The sequence below is a fragment of the Rhinopithecus roxellana genome, chromosome 7 (assembly GCF_007565055.1).
Source record: "Rhinopithecus roxellana isolate Shanxi Qingling chromosome 7, ASM756505v1, whole genome shotgun sequence".
NCBI lineage: Eukaryota > Metazoa > Chordata > Mammalia > Primates > Cercopithecidae > Rhinopithecus > Rhinopithecus roxellana.
In genome coordinates, this window is record NC_044555.1 from 92758140 (window position 1) to 92779902 (window position 21763).

Here is a 21763-nt window from a genome sequence, read left to right on the forward strand (position 1 = left end):
TTCCTTCCCAAGTATCTCCTTTTAGAGGCATCACTGTATTTCTTTCATGTGCCTCATTATGGCTAATATCAATTTAAAATAAATTTGTTCCTTAATCATACCATGATTCATTGGTAGTGACCTTGGGGCTGCCTTCTCTGAGCTATACTTTTATTTATGATATTTAGAAAAAGCTACAGTCACCTCACAATCTCAAAAAAGGCACAGTGTTCTCTCTGAAATACAACCGTGAGCCTCCCCTGCTTAAACTTGTCCACCAGCTTCCTGCTGCCTGCAAGATAAAAGCCAAGTTCTTAACACTCAAGGCCCTCTGCAATCTGGTGTTCTCTGCCCGCTGGAGGGGGTCCAATCTCCCAGCAGCCCACCCCGACTCACACCCCCATGCTCTGACCTCCCAGAATCACCATGTTCTTTTGTTTTCTCTGTGTTCCGCACAGGTTGTGCACTTGGCTTGGAACATCATCCCTGTAATTCCTACATCCTTGAAATTACACATATGCTTCAAGACCCAACTCAAACGTACTGGCCACCCATGCCCCATGCTCTCAGCCTTTTGCACATACCTCTTGTCATAGCTGATATCACCTTGAGAACAGGGACCTTGTTTTGATTATCTGAGTATTACCAGCACCTAACGCAATACCAGGTACGCAGGAGGTGCTCACTGTATATGTTTATGGATGGATAAATGCAGGGAGTGGAGAGGGTCTTGCAGTGGCAAACAGAAGTCAGTGGAAAAAGTGGTCTTTTTTAAACATATGGGGACACACTGAGACACACTCTCAGTAAAAGACCCTTCTGCATGAAGTCCCTTGAAAAAGCTGGCAAACTGAATAAGGGAAGAGGAACTATATGTTTTTATCCAGTAAATTATGACAGGCTTTCAGAACCACTTCCAAGGACCAAACATAGTCATGTAATAATGGTTATCAGGAAACCTGGCAGAGCAGAGGTATGGAGTCTCCTTATCAAGTCATTATTAAAGTGCTTTGTTTGCTTCTCTAGGCAGACCCCAGATGCTTAGGCCCCAGAGCTGCCTTTTCCTTCTCAAACTGACTCATTGGAGGATTGAACAAGGGCTCTGGGGGAAAAAGAGGGGGAAAAAAGGGAAAAAGGCCCTTCTTCCAAGGTTGTTGAATTTTTTAAACCACAGCCTGATTCAGCTTCAGGGATTCAGAAGACTTTTCCTGACAGCTCTGTTGCCCTCCCAGAATGGATAATGCTAATGGGAAGCAGCTGGCCTCATGTTGTTGGTTTTCTTTAAACAATGTAATAGGATGGAATGTATTTCATGGAGTCTGTGGTAAACAGAATTCTAAGATGACCTACAAGATTCCCACCCCCTGGTATGCATGTCCTGTAAATCCCCTCTCCTTCAGCGTGGGTGGACCTAACCTAATCAGGTGGGCCTCTAAAACAGAGGGTTTACAAACACCACATGCTCTCACTTATACATGGGAGCTAAACATTGCGTGCGCATGGACATAAAGATGGGAACGACAGATACTGGGCACTGGGGACTACTAGAGGGGAGAGGGTGGGAGGGAGCAGAGTTGAAAAACTACCTATAGGGTACTATGCTCATTTCCTGGGTGATAGGATCAACCATACCCCAAACCTCAGTAACATGCAATTTCCCCATGTAACAAACCTGCCCAAGTACCCCCGAACCTAAAGTAAAAGTTGAAAAAATAAACAAAACACAAACTTGAACATAAGTAAAAAAAAAAAAAGGAGGGTTTAGCGATCAGATAATAGAAGCCAGAGACAGTCAAAGCTGCAGCAGATGCTGTCCTGTTGGCCTTGAAGTAACCAACTGCCATGTTGTCAAAGGCCACATGGCAGGGCATGACATGTGGCTTCTAGTAGCTGAGAGAACCCCTTAGCTAACAGTCATCAAGAAACCAGGGACCTCAGGCAGGGCACAGTGGCTCACGCCTATAATCCCAGCACTTTGGGAGGCTGAGGCAAAGGATCACTTGAGCTCAGGAGTTTGACACCAGCCTGGGCAACACAGGAAGACCCGTCTCTACTAAAGATACAAAACGTAGCCAGGCATGGTGGCGCATGCCTGTAGTCCCAGTTAAGGCTGAGGTGGGAGGATTGATTGATCCCACGAGGTCGAGGCTGCAGTGAGCTGTGATTGCTCCACTCCAGCCTGGGTGACAGAGTGAGACCCTGTCTCAGAGGGGGGACAAAAGGAAACCAGGAACCTCAGCCCTATAGCCTCAAAAAACTGAATTCTGCCAACAACCATTCAGTTTAAAAGATAACCCTGTACCTCAGAGGAGACCTCAGCCCTAACAGTGATTGAGCCTTGGGAGACCCTGAGCAGAGGACTCAGCTAAGCCCAGTCTGGAGTCTTGACTCATAGAAACTGAGAGATAGTAAATTTGTGTTGTCGTAAGACAGTATTTTTTTTGTCATTTGTAACACAACAATAGAAGACTAATAGAGTCCTAGAGGCTCTAGCTCTAATTGCAGTTGAAACCAAAACCAGGGTAGGTTTGGAGCCATGTAAACTGCAACACAGACCTGGTATAGAAGCACCCAAGGGGATTATATGCTCCCTTCCCCCAGTACACCCCACTGCAAACACTTCTTTACAAAGAACTTAAGTTGCTACTCTCTCAAGCGAATTGTCAGCTGGACTGATTAGACCCTGCCAAAATGTTAGAACATGCAAAATCCCTTTAAAGACTCAGCTTGTTTGAGATGGCTTTCCCTACCCCCAGGACAATGTCTTTAACCCCTTTCAAAATATTTTATTTGAGACAGGGTTTCACTCTGTTGCCCAGGCTAGAGTGGAATGGCATAATCATAGTTCACTGTAACCTTGAACTGAGCTCAAGCAAGCCTCCTGCCTGAGCCTCTTGAATAGCTAGGACTTACAGGCATGTGCCACTATACCCAGCTAATTTTTAAAAAAACTTTTCTTGTCATGGTGGGGGGTCTTGCTATGTTGGCCAGGCTGGTCTCAAACTACTGGGCTCAAGCAGTCCTCTTGCCTCTGCCTCCCAAAGTGCTGGGATTACAGGCATGAGCCACTGCACCCACCCTTTCAAACTATTGCTATATTTTGTGCCCTCAATCAAGAATGTGTGCATCCACCAAGCAGTGGCTAAAGAGCCCTGGAGTTGAACATTCTGAGGCGTGGTAAGAGGAGAGAATGGTGGTGATTGGATTCTTCTAGAGGGAGTGTCTGATGCCAGGATGCCAACTCATCGAGGAACCAGGAACCACCTTAAATGAAAGTATCAGAAAGGGCCCTTATACCCCTTAATTGAAAAATAAAGTATCCTCCAGGGGAAAGGAGGCTATAATCATTCCACAGCTTCCTCTTTTCTTGCAGGAGGTTGGCAGGAGAGCACCAGAGGTCCAGCCAGCTCCTGAAATGCAGCCCTTGGACACTCCATAATGAAGATGGCTGCCCTTCTGATTACACAATGCGCCCTAGGAGTCCTACTCCACGAGTCCACCGGTAGTCATGGTTCCACTGTGGGAAGTCACCCCACTGATTGGCAGAGTTCATTTTGTGGGGTAGGGGTTTGATACCAAGTTCCACCCAGGATACAACTACATCCATGCACAAATCAGGGCTGTGGGATGTAGACGAAATGATTGGCATTTGCCCAGCAGGGGCCAAGAGCAGCAGCAGTTCTCAGCAAGCCCAGGGCCAGCTAGCTAGCCTTGAACTTCTGTTTGTTTGTGCTCCTAGGAGCAGGTGTGAGCACCCTCATGGGAACCTGGGTAGAAGAGGAGAACAATCTTTTTTTTTTTTTTTTTTTTTTTTTAGATTGTGTCTCAGTCGCCAGGCTGGAGTGTAGTGGCAGAGAACAATCTTGATGGCCATTTATGCTGGCTCTGAGAGCTCTGGGTAGATATATACCCAAAGCAGAAACTGATGCATGGCTTTGGTGGCCCATTATTATATTTTTTAATTTGGAAATTTTGTATTGATGCATTATATTTGTACATATTTACGGGGTACATGTCATATTTTGTTACATGCATAGAATGTATAATCATTGAGTCAGGGTATTTAGTAGATATTCATCACCTCAAATATTTATCATTTGTGTTGGGAACATTTCAAGACCTCTTTTCTGGCTATTTTGAAATATACAATATATTATTAATTATAGTCATTCTACTCTGCTATGGAACATTAGAACTGATTCCTTCTATCTAACTGTATGTTTGTATTAACCAACCTCTCTTCATTCATCCCTGCCACCCATACACCCTTCCCAGTCTCTGGTAACTATCATTCTACTCTCTACTGCCATGAGATCAACTTTTTCACCTTCCACATATGAATGAGAACATGCGTTATTTGCCTTTCTGTGTCTGTCTTATTTCGCTTAACATAATGTCCTCCAGGCTTATTCATGTTGCTGTGAATGACAGGATTTAATTCTTTTACACAGCCAAGTAGTACTCCATTGTATATATATACTGCATTTCCTTTATCCATTCATCTATTGATGGACAGTTAGATTGATTCCATATCTTCACTACTGCGATGGCACACTGCTTAAAATGACATCTTCAGCAAATTCTGCAAAGTCAACCCTCCAAATGTCCATGGATGTCAGTAGCAAGACATACCAGGGAGAGAAGGTCACCCCTCTACATCCCACACCCTCAACTGTGGGTATTTGAACATCTGGATCATCAAACAGATGCCCAAATAGGCTCTAGGGGATGCCTGCCTCAGATACTTGCTGCAGAGCAATTGTCACTGAGGCCTTTCTTACACACTAGGAGGCCAGAGAATAATGGAATCTACCGTCTCCACCTCGTCATCACGAGGAAGCCCATTTCAGAAATACCTCTGAGCACCCTGATTGTCATCCAGCAAACATGCAAAGAACTTGGCCTAAAAGGTCCTTTCTGAGATCTCTCTAGTGGCCTCAAAGCCTAGCAGACAGGGAGTCTTCTTCCGTCTTTCAATCCACAAATGCTATGATCAAAGGCTCTGTTCTTGTGCAGTGAGGGGCAATTAATATTATACAACTAATCCAACTAATGAAATTTCTGAGTCCTCAGTCTGTGCCAGGCAGGCACTGTAAAAAATTATTTTATGTGCATTATCTAATTGAGTCCTCACAAGAATCCTATGTAGTAGGCATGGTTATTTTGCTTTTATTCTTTTCACCCCCATTTCCCAGATGAGGAAACTGAGTCTTGCTGAAATTAGGCAGTCTGTGCAAGGTCATACATGTTGTGGGTAATAGAGTTAGGACTCAAACCCAGTTCTGGATTTTAAAGCCCATGATTCGACCACTATACTCTTCTCCTTCCTCACTTGGCAAAATCTGGTCAATTTGAAATGCCCACTCACTGCTACCCTAAAGAATCTTCCTTACTGGTCTATTATATGACCCGAAAATAGAATAACTCACCAGGCCATTAGCAGCCCCTAACACCTTTGCAGATATTTGTTGACGTTTTAACAGTGCACAGAGTCCTGCCAAAAATGACCCACTAGATAGGTATATTGTGATGAGGGATCTTAAAGGAGATAGGTCTGCAGCATGGGGACCCTTGGGTGGTCAAGCTGAAGTGCTGTTCCAGCACTGGGGAGGGGGGACAGGAAAGCATGAGAACACTAGGAGACTCAAGAGAAAAGTCAGAATTGAGGGGCCCTAAGGATGGACTTCACAGCTTTGAGCATGTGCTGGGTGCCAAGAGCTCTGCCCCCAAATGCTCTGCCAGTTCTCAAGCCCATCCCAGCAGAATGTGTCTAAGGCTTTTGATCTTATTGTTGAGTTACTGCAGTAGCTGTTATTACTGCTTCTAACCGTCAATAATACACCAGTTGAGGGAGAGGAAAAAAAGTAAAAGTAGAAGAAGGCCGGGTGCAGTGGCTCACGTTTGTAATCCCAGCACTTTGGGAGGCCAAGGTGGGCGGATCACCTGAGGTCAACAGATTGAAACCATCCTGGACAACATGGTGAAACCCCGTCTCTACTAAAAATACAAAAATTAACTGGGTGTGGGGGCGGATGCCTGTAGTCCCAGCTACTCGGGAGGCTGAGACAGGAGAATCGCTTGAACCTGGGAGACAGAGGTTGCAGTGAGCTGAGATCATGCCACTGCACTCCAGCCTGGCAACAGAGCGAGATTCCATCTCAAAAAAAAAAAAAAAAAAAAAAAAGTAGAAGAAAAGGGGGTTGCTAGTGGAGGATGTGAATTTTACATAGCTCATTGGATTATGTGGGATTTGATATAGATATCTCCTGCCCTTAGAATTCAAAAGCCATCAAGGAGTGGAGACACCAGGAGTCATTCTCTGGCCAGGGGAGGAAGGGGAGATAAGGGAGAAAGAACAACCAGTCCTCTGGAATGTGTCCCCAACCCAAGCTGAGCTATCTGTGTTCTTTGTGCAGGCACATTGTAACTTTCTGGTTTCATCTTGCAGCCTTTTGGCCCACGGGGTGGAGGTTGGGGAAAGCAATCTCAGCATCACCCCATGGTTATGAGAAATAGCCTTTGGTCTCCCAGTTCTGGAGGGATATAGAAGTCTCTGAGTGAATTTCATCTTAGCAGGAAGGGAATGGGCATAAGGAGGGGTGATGCTGATGTCGTTGTACCCAGAGGGCACATACCCACAGAAATAAAAATGCCACAGCCAGGTGCAGTGCCTCATGCCTGCAATCCCAGCACTTTGGGAGGCCGAGGCCAGAGGATCACTTGAGCCCAGGAGTTCAAGAGCAGCCTGGGCAACATAGCAAGACCCCATTTCTACAAATAAAATTTCTAAAACTTTAGAACATTTCTAAAAATTTTTTAGAAAAGAAGTAAAAATGCCTCCAAGAATCTGAGATCACTGGACATTCTCAGTCAAGGTGACATCTGAGCCTTTAGGACCTTAGATTTCTTTAACCCTAATCCCATGGACAGCCCTGCAGCTTGGCAAAGGCAGCTCCCTACCTGGAGTTGTGGGAAGAGTTATCCGAAGGTTCTCCAGCCCCAAATCTTTCCTTTTACCCCAGCCATGGCACCACCCTCTCTTTCTACCTGGCCTAAAATATCCACCATCAGAATCATTCCCCTTGAATCAGACAACAAAGTCAGAACGTTATTTCCCAGAGCCTGTCTCATTAGTAACCCCAAGGTCTTTATGCACAGCTACTATGTGCTCAGACCTGTTTCAGGCGCTATGTTGGCAATGACAAAATAAAATCGTTAACATTTACTTGAAAATGAATATGTGCAAATGCTGTTCGAAGTGCTTTGGATGCATCATCTCATTTAAACCCCAGAGCAATCCTATGAGGTAGGTACTAGTTATCTTCACTTCTCCCCCATTTTGTAGATGAGGAAACAGTAAGGCTAAGTAACTGCCTAGGGCACATGACAACTTCGAATTCTGAAGGTAGGATTTGAATCTAGGCAATTTGACTCCAGAGCCAATAAGTGCTACAGAAAATGACCGATTCCCTGATGACAAAGAGAAAGAATAGACATGAAACAACTGAGAATAGAACTACATTGGGAATCAGAAAGCCTGTGTCCCGAAATTTGCTGTTCCAAAAAGTTGTCTTTGCAGCCTTGCCCGAGTCAGAGCCACTCTTTGGACCTCAACTCTCACATTTGTAAAATAATATGAGGCAAAATTATCATGTGTTAGGACAAGGATTCTCAGGGTTAAACTCTAGGGCAAGCTTGTCCAACCCACGGCTCCTGTGCTGCATGAGGCCCAGGATGGCTTTGAATGTGGCCCAACGCAAATTCACCAACTTCCCTAAAACATCATGATTTTTTTTTTTTTGCGATTTTTTTTTTTCAGCTCATCAGCTATAATTAGTGTATTTTATGTGTGGCCCAAGACAATTATTCTTCCAATATGGCCCAGGGAAGCCAAAATATTGGCTGCCCCTGCTCTAGGGCACTGGCTACATATAGGAGGAGTCTGTAGGCCCCAAGAGTTGTGGAACAAAAAGCTGGAGTGTACTTTACTTACATGTGTGGTATAGGGGGCTAGATGCCAGAAATGAGGCAGAGGGGTAAGATCAAGCCAGAAAAGGGTGTCCATAACACATGGAAAAGCTGAGAATGGCAAGGAACAGCAAAGCAAGGCTAGTATGCTGAGATTTAGATGTAAATGAGGTCAAAGAACAAGAGAAGGTGAGACTGAAGGGGAACAACATAGGAGGCCATCAAGCGTCAAGCTACAGAAGCGACCAGAAGGTGCTTGTACGGGTGGCTCCATCTACAGCAGGAAGGACTAAAAGGGACCTCTCAATGCAGGCTGAAGTCACCATGAAAGGCTCAATAGAGAAGGCAGAAGTTTTTGTTGTTGTTGCTGTTTTTTTGAGACGGTGTCTCGCTCTGTCACCCAGGCCGGAGTGCAATGGTGCAATCTCGGCTCACTGCAACCTCTGCCTCCCGGGTTCAAGCAATTCTCATGCCTCAGCTTCCTGAGTAGCTGAGATTACAGACATGTGCCACCACACCTGGCTAATTTTTGTATTTTTAGTAGAGACGGGGTTTCACCATGTTGGCCAGGCTGGTCTCAAACTCCTGACCTCAGGTGATCTGCCCGCCTTGGCCTCCAAAAGTGCTGAGATTACAGGCATGAGCCACCGCACCCGGCCAAGAAGGCAGAACTTAAGATGCTCCAGGTGCTAGGCAGAAAAGTTTGCTGACAGCTTGAGCACTGAGGTACTGAGAGTCAGCACAGATGAGTTACGGATGAGGACAGAGAGAGCAGGTGACATCCACAAACCCTAGTGACCAGGAAGGAGTGAATAATGTGCCCAAGCTCTTCCTCCTACAGTATGCTACCTAGAAGGAAAAGAAAAGTGGCAGTGAACCCCAGGAGAGCAGAAATCTGTTGGGCTTCTCTAAACTTCAGGCACAAGAATCCCTAGTTAGAATGACCTAGGAAAAAGAAAAAGCCACACTGGGAGTAGTATCTGTCCTCACAGTGACCAGAAGAAGCTCCTAAATGGGGGTGGCAGGTGGCTGGCCCCTGACCCAGCTGGACACTGCCCTGTTGTCCACTTGAGCATGAGAGAAAAGCATACACCAGCATGTGAGGAATAAATGTGATGCATAGAAAGTAGCACAGTGCTTGGCACAAAGAAAGTGCTCAATAAATAGTGGGATTTTTCAAAACTCCCATGACAGATAAAGGCAAACTGTGAGTATAAGGTTCGAGGAGGAAGGCTGTAAGTAAAGAGCATGTGTAACAATCACTGATTCATTGGCACTCACTTGCAGGGATGCTGCTTCTTCAGTTGGAGTGGGGCCCAGGAACCTGCCAGCCCAGAACCTTCCAAGTGATTCCTGGGAGGTGAGGGCTCCAAATACCTCGCTTTAAGGAAACTCTGCTGTAAATCACCTTGGGTACAGGTCATGGCTGAAACAGAAAACCTGAATTGGGAAGCCATAAGAAATGGATGGCAGCTAGAGTGTGGATTAATAGACATTGGAGCCTCAGGAAAGTAGGAAGGTGGGAGGGGAGTGGATGGTGAGAAATTACCTGTTGGGTACAATGTATACTACTAGAGTGTTGGGTGCACTAGAAACGGAAACTTCACCAAATATCCACACTGTATCACTCATATAAAGCTCTTGACAAGAAGCATAACACACAGTAAGCACTCGATACATGTTCACTGTTATTGATATTACTCTCCCTTCTGCACAAGGAGGCTGTCCTCCCCATGGTGTTAATGACCTGTGTTCCCTGCTCTTCAGCAGTTTCCCTAAAGTAGGGGATGAGACGTTCTGCAGTTACCCGCAATATGTCCGTGTAATGCAACTGCACTTGTACCTCCTACATCTACATCTAGAATAATAAATAATAAAAAGAAATGGATGGTAGGGCAAGCGTGGTGAAGAAAAAGCAATTTGAATGATATCTAGAGAGAATTGTGACCACAGATGGAGGGATTTTTCTTCTAACAAACACTTCTAAGATGTGAGCCTCCAATGAGGCCTCCAGCAATTTTTGGACAGTTCAAACCCCAGCTCTGCGATTAACTAGCTGTGAGGCCTGGGGCACATGGAGTCCTTTCTTGGAGCCTCAGTTTACTCCCCTAAGGACTAAGGGGTTGAACTAGACTTGAAGTCTAGGGTTCTTTTTAGCCCAGGCATTCTTGGATTCCATTATTTCCTGAGATGATCTTTCAAAGTTCCCAGTTCATCCTAGAGTAGCCAGATTTTGCAAAGGCTCACTATAAGCCCTCCCTGAGTTGGCCAATGGAGGCCCAGCCTTCACAGCAAGCCTTTTAGAAGACTTTCAATATTGCAGAACACTGTCTTACTTTCAGATTGTTTAGAAACCTAAGCTATATTTCTCATTAAAAAATGCACAGGCTGGGTGTGGTGGCTCACACCTGTAATCCCAGCACCTTGGGAGGCCGAGGCGGGTGGATTAACTGAGGTCAGGAGTTTGAGATCAGCCTGGTCAACATGGTAAAACCCCATCTCTACTAAAAATACAAAAATTAGCCGGGCTTGGTGGCATGCACCAGTAATCCCAGCTATTCAGGAGGCTGAGGCAGGAGACTTGTTTGAACCTGAGAGGCAGAGATTGCAGTGAGCTGAGATTGTGCCACTGCACTCCAGCCTGGGCGACAGGGTAAGACTCTTTCCAAAAAAAAAAAAAAAAAAAAAAAAAAAAAAAAAAAAAAAAAAAAAAAAAAAAAAAAAGCACAGGTTCACAGGTTGCAGATTTAACTAAAAATTCCCCACTCATTATTTCCTCCACTTCTAAAGAGAGCTACCTCATCCCAAAGAGTTTCCTCCTTCCTCTAACTCTGAAGAAGCAAACATAAGCCATTTCTGTATAAAATAAGTCTCAGGATCATTGATGTTTGGCTTCTGGAGCCACAAGGACAAAAGGAACAAACATTCTTCACATGTGGAGTTAAAATCATGTCCTTCAAAAATAGGGCATGGCTGGGCATGGTGGCACATGCCTGTAGTCCCAGCTACTGGAGAGGCTAAGGCAAAAGGATTGCTTGAGCCCGGGAGTTCGAGGCCAGCTTGGGCAACACAGCAAGACCCCATTTAAAAAAAAGGTTTTGGAGGTTTAGTGAGGATTTTCCCCCTTCTCTTTCCCTTAACAGGTTTCTGGATACCCCTCCAACTATCATAAATGAACAGTGAACTAATGCAGAAACCTCTGTTCATATGCTTGATGGCAAACTCTAGAGAGGAAACTTTCCCTGCCTGATCTACTGGGTTCTGTTGCAAATCTGAGGAGGCAGATGCGCCTGTGCTCCCAGGACCCTTTCCTTTCTCCCATTGGCTCAGAAGACTCTCCCTCTGACTTACTTTCCTCTCCATTTTCCCAGGACAGTTGGGCTTATGGAAAGGGAAGATCTAAATGCAGTAAAGAAGAAGTATCACGATCCTTAGTTCATAGGATGGGCTAGTTAGTCCTTAGCTCATGAAGTTCACAGGCCAGGAAATAAAATAAAGACCTCGTTAATGTAAAAATGCAACATGACTTTATCAACCTTCTGTAGCAATATTTTTCTGAAATACACTGCCTCCTGTGCTGTTGCTCTTTTCTTACTCATATCTGGACTTTCCCAGGTCCAAATCTCTTCTTTTCTTGTTCTCTTGTTTCTATTTCTCATTTTGAACATCTCCCTTATATGTTATAGTAGATAACTGAATTATATTGTTCTAAGTTTTTGTGTTTGTAGCAAGAAATATGGTTCAAAATGTTCAAATTAGATGGGTAAAGTATTTTTTTTCTACTTTTAAAAGTTCAAGCAAGTTGATTTAACAATATAGGGCCCTTTGTTAATTTTTTCTCCTGGGGCCTTGGCCTCATTAGATGAAACTCTCCCTCTTCCTATCAGGCTGGGAAATTTTTGAGGACCAGAACCTCAGACTAATGCAGATCTTGACAAGCTGTGTGGCCTAAGGTAAGTCATATAATCCCTTCATGCCTCAGTTTCCTGATTTACAGAATGAACATGATAATAGAAGGGTATAGGGACAGAATTTAGGAGATGAAGGGAATAGGTAGAATGAAAGAAGTATGAACATCATAATAAGTCTTTGTGTAATGCTCTTGACTCTCTGATCCAGTAGTTTCTAAGCAGATGTGCTTTTGTCACAGAAAGAGAAATCTGGCACTTTGACCTTCTGAGGAGGAAGGATAACATAATTGTGAAAGGCTTAGGCTATGAAGCTGAACAAATATAGGTTTGAATCCTAGTTCTTGTCAATTACTAGGTGTGTGATCTTGGGCAAGACACTGAACTGCTCAAAACCTAAATTTCTTTAGCTGATAAGTGGGGCTAAGTGTAGTACTTTCATCATAGGCTAACTGTGAAGATTCATTCATTTAATAATTGTTCATTGAGCTCCTAGTATGTGCTAAGAAGAGCCCAGAGCAGTGCTCAATAAAGAGAAGGGCCCTGCTCTCACAGACGGTTTGGTGAACTAACTCACTACATTAGTCCATTTTGCATTGCTCTAAGGGAATATCTGAGGCTGGGTAATTTATAAAGAAAAGACTTTGATTTGGCTCATCGTTCTGCAACCTACATAAGACTGCCAGCATCTGCTTCTGGTGAGGGCTTCAGGAAGCTTCTAATCATGGCAGAAGTAGAGCTGGTTTGTGAAGATTACATGGTGAAAGAAAGGAAGGAGGTGGGCACAGTGCCTCACGCCTGTAATCCCAGCACTTCGGGAGGCCGAGGTGGGTGAATCACCTGAGGTCAGGAGTTCAAGACCAGCCTGGCCAACACGATGAAACCCCATCTCTACTAAAAATACAAAAATAGCTGGGCATGGTGGCGCATGCCTGTAATCCCAGCTACAGGAAGCTGAGGCAGGAGAATCACTTGAACCTAGGAGGCGGAGGTTGCAGTGAGCCGAGATCATGCCACTGCACTCCAGCCTGGGCAGCAAAGTGAGACTCCATCTCAAAAAAAAAAAAAAAAAGAATAAAGAAAAAAAGAAAAGAAAGAGAAAAGAGAGGAGAAGAAGTTCCAGGCTCTTTTCAACAATCAGATCTCATGTGAAGTAATAGAGTGAGAACTCACTCATTACCACTGGTAGGGCACCAAGCCATTCATGCGGGATCCATTCCCATGACCCACACACCTCCCACTAGGCTTCACCTCCAACATTGGGGATCAGGTTTTGACATGGGACTTGGAGGGGACAAGTATCTAAACTATATCACTCATATAAAGCTCTTGGCATGAGGCATAACACACAGTAAGCACTCAATACATGTTCACTATTATTGGTATTACTTTCTCTTCTCCACCAGAAGGCTTTCCTCCCCATGGTGTTAATGACCTGTGTTCCCTGCTCTTCATCAGTTTCCTGAAAATAGGGGATGAGACTTTCTGCAGTTACCCATACTCTCTCCATCAGCCCCCCAGTAACCAGCAGGTTTGTCCAATGGTTACCTGTATTGGGGGTTAGGGCCCATGGATGTGTGAGGGCAAAGCCAACTGGATCCAATCTGTGCCCTTGGCCCATTAGCCACCATTGGATCAATAGGCCACAGATATGGCTTGAGTTTCAATCCCAGACTCCTGGGAAACTGGTTGTCCCCAGAAAGCCTCTCTCTGGGTTCACAGAATGGAGTGACTTCTTTGGGGCAAGTATCAAGCCCAGGTGAGGCTGCTCAGGCTCCTCATTAACTGTATTTGTGACCACCCAGGCCCTGTGCTTTTAATCTTTCACCCGAGTCTGTTCTTAAACAGTTCAGACTGCTCTTTTGGACACGGCAGTGGCACAACAAGGAAAATCCTTCCCCTTTCCTCTTCTCCAGAAAGGACTAAATGGCTTACCTATACCAACAGCAGAAACTTTCATTTCCTTTGGCTATCCCAAAGGAACAGAAATGGAATCATGACTAGCTAATTGGTTAATGGTCGCTCTTTGTTTGTCAACATAAGGTGACAAGGGAACTCATACTTACTGAGGGCAACCTACGTGTGCCCTACCTGATTTAATCTTTGTGACAACACCATGAGGTAGGAATCATCTTCATTTTACAGATGAGAAAATTAAGGCTCAGAAAGGTTAAGGCATTCACCTATGGCCACATGGCTAGTAAGTAGCATTGTGAGGATTCAAACCCATATTGGACTCCAAAGCCCCATGCACTTTCTACTATATGGTACCAAAATATTTTCCACATGTGTACATATGTATCTGTCAGTCCAGACACTCTGCCTAAGTGGCTGAACCCTTGGGCAGTATGGCCTTTGATGGCACACTATACGCTGCTCTTTTTTCCTGTTGAATCAGATGCCTTGCTCCTTCATTAGGAGCCTGGGAGACAAGTTTGTCCATATAGTGCTCTGGCTTCCCAGCCCCAATACAGGTAATGTCAACATAAGGTGTCTGGGATGTCCTGCGATACCCTGGTCAGGTGACCAACAAAGCAGGGCCTAACATCGTGAGGAACTCCTGGTTTCCTGCTGCTCTCCGGTACAACCTTCCCAGTTCAGACACTTACATTCCAAATTTAAGACAGTTTTACCAAGGCAGGAATTTTGTACTGAATCTGGGTGAAAGCACAGCAGTAATGTGCAAACTTATGGCACAAACCTTATACTTCCAGAGGGCTTTTTACTCTTCAGAGCACATCCCAACAATGCTGTAGCATAGACAGCTAGGGGAGAAGCATTTTATTGTTCCCACTTTGCGGATGTGGCCAAAGAGGCATGGGAACATGCCTAGAGGAATCCTGTGAGGGCAGAGAGTTGGAGCTCTGCCTCTGAAGTGACCTTTAAATAATGTTCCAGGGGAGGTCTTGTTTTTAAGCCCTGCACAAGCATCACTTACATGATGACAATTACTATACTTATCACAAATCTCTAGCAATAATTACTAACATCTCTCAAATTCTTACTGTGCTGGATACTGCTACATGTTTTATTTCTCATGCATAATTTAATTTGATACTCACCATCTTGAAAAGTAGGTACCATTGTTACTTCTTGTTTTGCAGATGAGAAAACTGAGGCTCAGAAGGCCTAGATGACATACTCAAGACCATAAAGCTAGAAAGTGGTAGACTGTGGACATGAACCAAGGACTATGCTCCACTAGATCATAATGTCTCTAACACTGAATCCAATATGAAAGCCACCAGCCACATGTGGTTGTTTAATTTTAAATTACTTGAAATAAAATAAAATTAAATACTCAGTTTTTCAGTTATACTAACCACCCTGCAAGGGTTCAGTAGCCACACGTGGCCAGTGACTATCTTATTGGACAGCAGAGATAGAGGTCATTTCCATTATCACAGAAACTTCGAGTGGACAGTGCTGGTCTAAATGCTCTTAAGGTGGGTCCTCCTCAGACTTCTACTCTGGGAAACTGTTATTAGTTTAAGGTAGAATCTCATAATCTAGGGATGATTGACATTTGGGGCTGCAAAATTCTTTGGTGGGAGGTAGGGGATGGCTCTTCCTGCTCATCCTTGGATGTTTAGCAGCATCCCTGGGTCTCTAACCACTAGATGTCAGTAGCATACCTTGGCCCCAAAAATGTCTCCAGACATTGCCAAATGTCCCCTGGGGAGCGAAATTATCCCCCACATGCCCCTGTCACCCTCCAGTTGAGGGTAAGTACTATACATGCATTTGAAGTAATAGCATGCAACAGGGGCCCGCAACCCCCAAGTCACAGACCACTACTGGTCTGTATCCTGTTAGGAACCGGGCCACACAGCAGGAGGTGAGTGGCAGGTGAGGTGAGCTCATCCAGCTGGTAGGAGAACAAGTACCTACCTTGACCCTGAGGTACTGGGTCAAGGTAAGTACCATATATGTATTTGAAGTAATCAAATGGCAAGCCTTCACTAACTTAACTTGGCCTTCTGAAAGCAATCCAATTCACTAAAACTAATTTCTTCTAGCGAATTATAAAGTTTATAGCAATTTGAATTGAATGGGAGATTTTAATAGCTATTGAAGATTTCATGAAAGAGTAAAGCAGTAGAAGGAGAGTAAAGATGCCAAGAAAGGATTACTATAATACATTGTAGGATTCATTGCTCAAATTTGCTATCCATTGACCGTAACTATGAAACTGTGAAGGAAGGATAAGAAGCAGATTGGTTTAAAAAGCTAAAAGAACGCTAAAATAGAAAATCGATTAGGAAATGACAGGGGCAATTACATCGCATTTTACATTTTGGTTACTAATTTCCAGAAATAACACACAACAAAAAATTGTGCTATATGAGAAACTGAGGAAAGAATTCTAAAAATGCTAAAGTTGACACAACTGAAAATGCACTTTCAAAGGATTCAAAAGAAGCTAGTGCACAAAAAATAAGTATATGAGGTGATGGATATGTTAGTTGCCTTGATTTAATCCTTCCACAATGTATACATATATCAAAACATCAGGTTGTACACCATAAATATACACAAATATTCCATTGTCAATAAAGAAAATACATAAATTATTTAAAAGAAACAAATGTAAGCATTCCCATATAATATGCTGAAATTTTGGCTCCTGATGAAATAAGATACGTTTCCGCATTTTTCATATATTCCCAAGGAAACCAAACCTCCCTATAACAAATGGAACAGCCCTTAGAATGCTGCTAAAGACCAAATGAAACCTATTGACTACATATTTAGAGAAATCTCCAAAAGCTTTTAAAATCATTTTCTTCTAAATGAATTTTTGCAAAGACTTAAATACTTTATGTTCTAAATAACTGAAAGAAAAAACTTTAGGTAAACTGGTAAATATGGCAAATAATATATTCAAGAAATTACCCAAGAGCCAGTTTCCCCCTAACTCCCTACAGAGGGTGAGGCCAGGGGTCTGGGACAGTACCTCCTCCCTCCGACCCCTACACTGGTACCTGCCACTCCAATGGCACCTATCAATCCTCCTATTGCTCTCATGAATGAAAAATGCAACTGAGTGAATGCAAGCTAGCAAAATGCGACGCCCAGACTGAGCCCCTTGCCAGGGGAGTTAACAATCTTTCTTCTAAAACTAGGGGAAAAAAAAAAAAAAAAAAAAAAAACCAGGAAAGAAGGGAGGGAGAGAAGGAAGTGAAGTGCCACAGAGATCTCTAATGACCACATTAAACACTCCTAATTATAGTGAGGAGTGGAAGTTGGGTCTGATCTGGCAGGCTAAGCTGCAGCTACACATTTTTGGTGGTTTCAAAGGGCCTAAATTTGCCTTCCCCAACTGGAATGTCACATAGAGTCAAATTTCATGTTCATCATTGTTCTCTCTGTGCAGCTAGGTATGCCACAAGGTCTCGGGTTCCGGAGAACTGGTTGCAGATGCTATGGGGAGATGGGCCCAGGTCAGTAGAGGGCACTTCAGGATTGGCTGTCTTCTAGCAACTGAATTCCAGGGGGCTACTCAGGGCCAAAAGAGAATGCATGGATCCCCAGAATACCAGCAACTGGACCTCATTACAAGTCAATATTTATGGCTTCTAATCTCAAATTGCAACCCACACTGCTTCCAGGGGCATCAGGGAAGTTTTGCAGCCAAGGGGAGCAGGCTGACACATAATTTACAATAGTAATTCCCTGGTCAGGTGTCAAGTACCTGTTGCAGAAGCTCTCAGCCTCGCTTTCCTGAATCCTGTTCTTGGAGTAGGAGAAGCTGACTAGCATGATGTGAGGGGCTCACTATCCTGGATAGATCCCCAAGATTACCAGCAATCACTGGAGTGACACAAAAGCATCCAGGTCCTGTTGAAATACACATTATCAGGAGTTAATCATTAATGTCTACTAACCTGTCATCACAGGTCAGTTGGCTAAGAGCTAGCCCCTGGGCCACAAGATGGCAATGTGTTGGCCAAGAGGAAATCCACGGCCTAGAAGGCCAAAGGCCTGGAGAAGACAGGCTTGAAGAGAAGGGCAAAGTTCAGGCCCAGAACACGTGGAGTGGAAGGCGTACTGAAATTGGAAATGGGTTGTAACAGGAGAGACTGGGTTTGCTAAAAACAAGGTTGCCTTGGGCTAGGCACAGTGGTTCATGCCTGTAATCCCAGGCCGAGGTGAGAGGATCACTTGAGCCCAGGAGTTTGAGACCAGCCTGGGCAACATAGCAAGACCCTGTCTCTATAAAAAGATTTTTTAAAAATTAACCAGACATGGTGGTAGACACCTGTAGTCCCATCTGCTTGGGACGCTGAGGCGGGAGTTTTACTTGAGCCCAGGAGTTCAAGGCTGCAGGGAGCTATGATTGTTCCACTGCACTCTAGCCTGGGTGACAGAGTAAGAGACCCTGTTCAAAAACAACAACAAAAAGTTGCCTGAGCTCACCATTTTGCCTTAGGCTGAATTGACCTCTGCAGCAGTCCCAGAGAGAGGCCACAGTATCCCACAATGTATGATTTTGGTCTACTACTCAGATGACGATCTTTCATCTATCCAAGCTAGACAGCTCTATGCTGGGAGTCAGGGTACTCAGGAGTCTAATCTTGGTATTGCCACTGACTGTATGACCCAAAGAGAATACCTTAAAACCTCTGGGGCCCACTTTGTTTACCCTTAAAGTGAAGACATTGTCACCCATCCCACCATTACAGGGTCTTGTCAGATTTAAAAAGTTATTTTGCTTTGCCTTCATCTCCTTTTATACTTGTGCGATATGGTGTCACATAATTCAAGTCTGCTGCTCTTTTCTCCCTTCTTCCAATAAGCATATTCACCACTCTTGATAATTCTCCTGTAACCTGCTGTCCTTCCATCTCTATGAAAATAGTAACAGAACTTAATAACTAGTTATCTTGAGCAAGATCTATATCTACAGTAACTGGTTAGGAATTTAAAAACCCAAACTGGGTTTTTAAACTACAGACTCATTTGATTAGAGCAAAGTGCCACTGAGGCTCTTGGCATGGAGTCAAGACCCACAAGAATGTGGATGGCTGCTCTGAACATACCCATTCCACCACTGGCCAGACATTTCAAACATCTCCACTATGATAAATGTATATATTTATATATAAAATCTGGACTGCGACTGTATGCGGGAGAGGAGACTGTGAACCAATCCTGTGTTTCTGCCCAAATTTGAATTTCAAGGCCTATTGGGCTTCCTTGAGAAAGTGCAACCCTGCTGATTTGGCCAAGTTGTGATCCTAGGAAACCTCCTTGTGTTGCGGGGAGGTGGGAGTGTTAGGGGGATGGAGAGTGCGAGAGTGTCCAAGGTTTACAGGGGGAGCAGTGAATGTTTGAGCCAGCACCATTTCCCTCCCAGTCTTCCTCTCCCACAACACGTGGAGCCTCGGAAAAAGCTCAAAGAAGAGGACCCGAGAGTTCCTGCATGTGCTGGCTTCCAAGTGCTCCTACTCTGCTTTACATTCTCTCCTACTGAGCTTATGTCCCCACCCTCCACCTCTTGCAAACTGTTGTTTACTGGCCTGGTCACCCCCTAGAAGGCAAGCTCCTTAAGTGCATCTTGGTTCAGTCAACAAGATTCCTTCAACAAATACTTGTGCCAGGCACTGTGCTTGCTTGGCTCCAGGAGGGGAAAGGAAAAGTTTCTCCCAGAGGGCTCGGCACGAAGCTAGCTACAGTGTAGGTACACACTGTTTTTAAATGTATACCAAGTTTCCTTTCCCTTTTAGGTCCTGTGAAACACTCTATGCCACTTATTTGTAAAGGCCCTGGCTCCTTAATCTCAAATGCCCTCTTATCATTTCTCCTGTACCTTCAGCCCAGATTCAATAAACATGAGCTCGGACTGAGACTTCTTCACCAGAGGCCATAAGAGCAAGCCATTTGGTCCACTGAGTTTCCTCTTCCAACCTAAAGACCTCAGGCTGCTCCAAATTCTCTCCACAGAAAGTAGATGTTAGGGTGAAGGGGCCCCAAGAAAGGCCCCTTGCTCATTTGCAAGTAGGAAAATCTAACATAAGCTAGCACTGAGCCCTAGGGAGAAAGGGCTTGGAAGCTCACCTGGGAGTAAAGTGCTTGCTGTTATCATCTCCCTTGGCCCTCCCAAAGCACTCACTGACAATGTCTCTGTCATCTGGTGCTACCATGAATTACACAGAGAAAGCCTTGTAACATCCACAGCATCCATTCAAGGCCATAGATTGAGGGCACAACAGTGAGATGATAGCTCTGGAGACAGGATTTTACAATAGTTGTCAAGGACACTTTTTTATGGGGATCAGCAGCATTTCAAGAGTCCAGGCCCACTCACCAGCAGAAAAATGGGAGCATGTTATGGTACTGATCTTGGGGAAGAAGCAGAAATGGGCAGCCAATCTACCCACACGTCCATAACTGAACCACTTCACTTTAGCATTCCAGGTGGAGCACCATTAGAAATCACATGGAATTCTACTTTGGGCCTGCAGGCTAGAGGCTGCCAGTTCTTGTTCATACAGTGTGTTTCCATGTAGGGAGAGAATTGCAGGGCCGGATGAACCCATGCAACTCCCAATGACTGGAGACTTGCAATGAGTGAAATGGGTTTCTGGCTGTGATTCCAAGTTGGAATAGTTAAGGGAAAAGAAGAGTGTTCACTCCATGATTGAAAATTGGCAATAATCATGTACAATCACATACCCACTAATTAACCATATGACTAAATCCATTTTGGTTAATATCTTCTTCCTTTTGGAATTGCTTGCAATATGTAAACATATGCACACACAACATCCAAAAACAACACTGTGGACACATAATAAGAATATACTGCTTGGAGATAATACCCCATCAAGCAACTGGGAGACTGCATATTGTACAGCTTGGAACAAATTTAGAAAATTAAGACAACTCGGAAAATTTAAGGTGATTCCTCTCTACTCATCCGTGTTTCCCTCTCTCTTTCCACCCCTCTCTTTGCCTTCCTCTCTTCTCTCTTCCACTTCTTGGCCCCAGTCCCCCATCTCCCTTATCTCCCTACAAGATCATTTATTGTCAGTCATGCTAGCTGCTTGCTGGCTGCTTACTAGTGCCAAAACATCATGTTCCGACGTAATTGAGCCACATTATTTGACAGAATTATTGCCGTCAGTTACTTGAATGGTGTTACTAATCAATGAAATGAGCCTTGTAAAATCCAGGTTTGTGGGGTGCTTTACTTTGAGATGATGTGGGCTAGGTTTCTTGACACATAGAGAATCTATAGCTTTGTCCAGTCTCTCTCCCTGGCCTGTCTGTTATATAAATATCACCCTTGTGCATCTCTCCCTTCTCATACTTGAGCCATTTCTTACAAACTCTGGCAAAGCCAAGGCTGTAGGAGTGCCACAAAGTACCCCTGCACCAAGAAGTAGGGAATTGCGGTGTGCAGGACAGGAAACCCTGGAAATAACTAGGTATTTCCAGGTCAGTCACTGCAGCTGGGCCAAGTTCCCCTTTGGTGCTTCCCTCCTTCTTGCCTTTGCAAGTCAACCAACGACAACTGCAACAGCCTTGGGAATACATTCGACTTCCCGTCCTGGCCCCTCCGTCCCTGGGGCTCAGGTGAGCAAGGTAGGGGTGCCGGGCAGGAAGGAGAGGAAGCGTGAAACGCAGAGAAGCCTCAAGGCCTCCAGCCGGCCCTCATTTCCCCACGTAGAGTTGACCTGTCTCTGTGTCCCCCGACCTGCTGAGTCCCGGAAGCTGGGTGGAGGGCTCTCCCGCTGCTGAGCTTTCCCACGCACACGCACACCTGCGCGAGCTCTCCCAGGAGGACACCGGCCCCAACCGGCGGGCTGCACAGGGGAATGATGTTGCAAGTTCGAGCCCAGAGGTGTCTCGCTGCCCGCCGCCCGCCCCCGGGTCATTCCTCGCCGCCCGTCTTTGCGGCG

General features: G+C 44.7%; 1 protein-coding gene across 1 annotated transcript in view; it reads right to left on the minus strand.

Moving 5' to 3' along the window:
* The window catches only part of KIAA1210 (KIAA1210 ortholog), an 83391-nt gene extending 61872 nt beyond the window's left edge, over positions 1–21519 (minus strand). Inside the window, 3 exon segments of the mRNA XM_010365531.1 lie at positions 17576–17696; positions 21230–21470; positions 21472–21519. Of these exon segments, the coding sequence (XP_010363833.1) occupies positions 17576–17696; positions 21230–21470; positions 21472–21519 (410 nt within the window).
* Between the last annotated feature and the right edge of the window lie 244 nt (positions 21520–21763).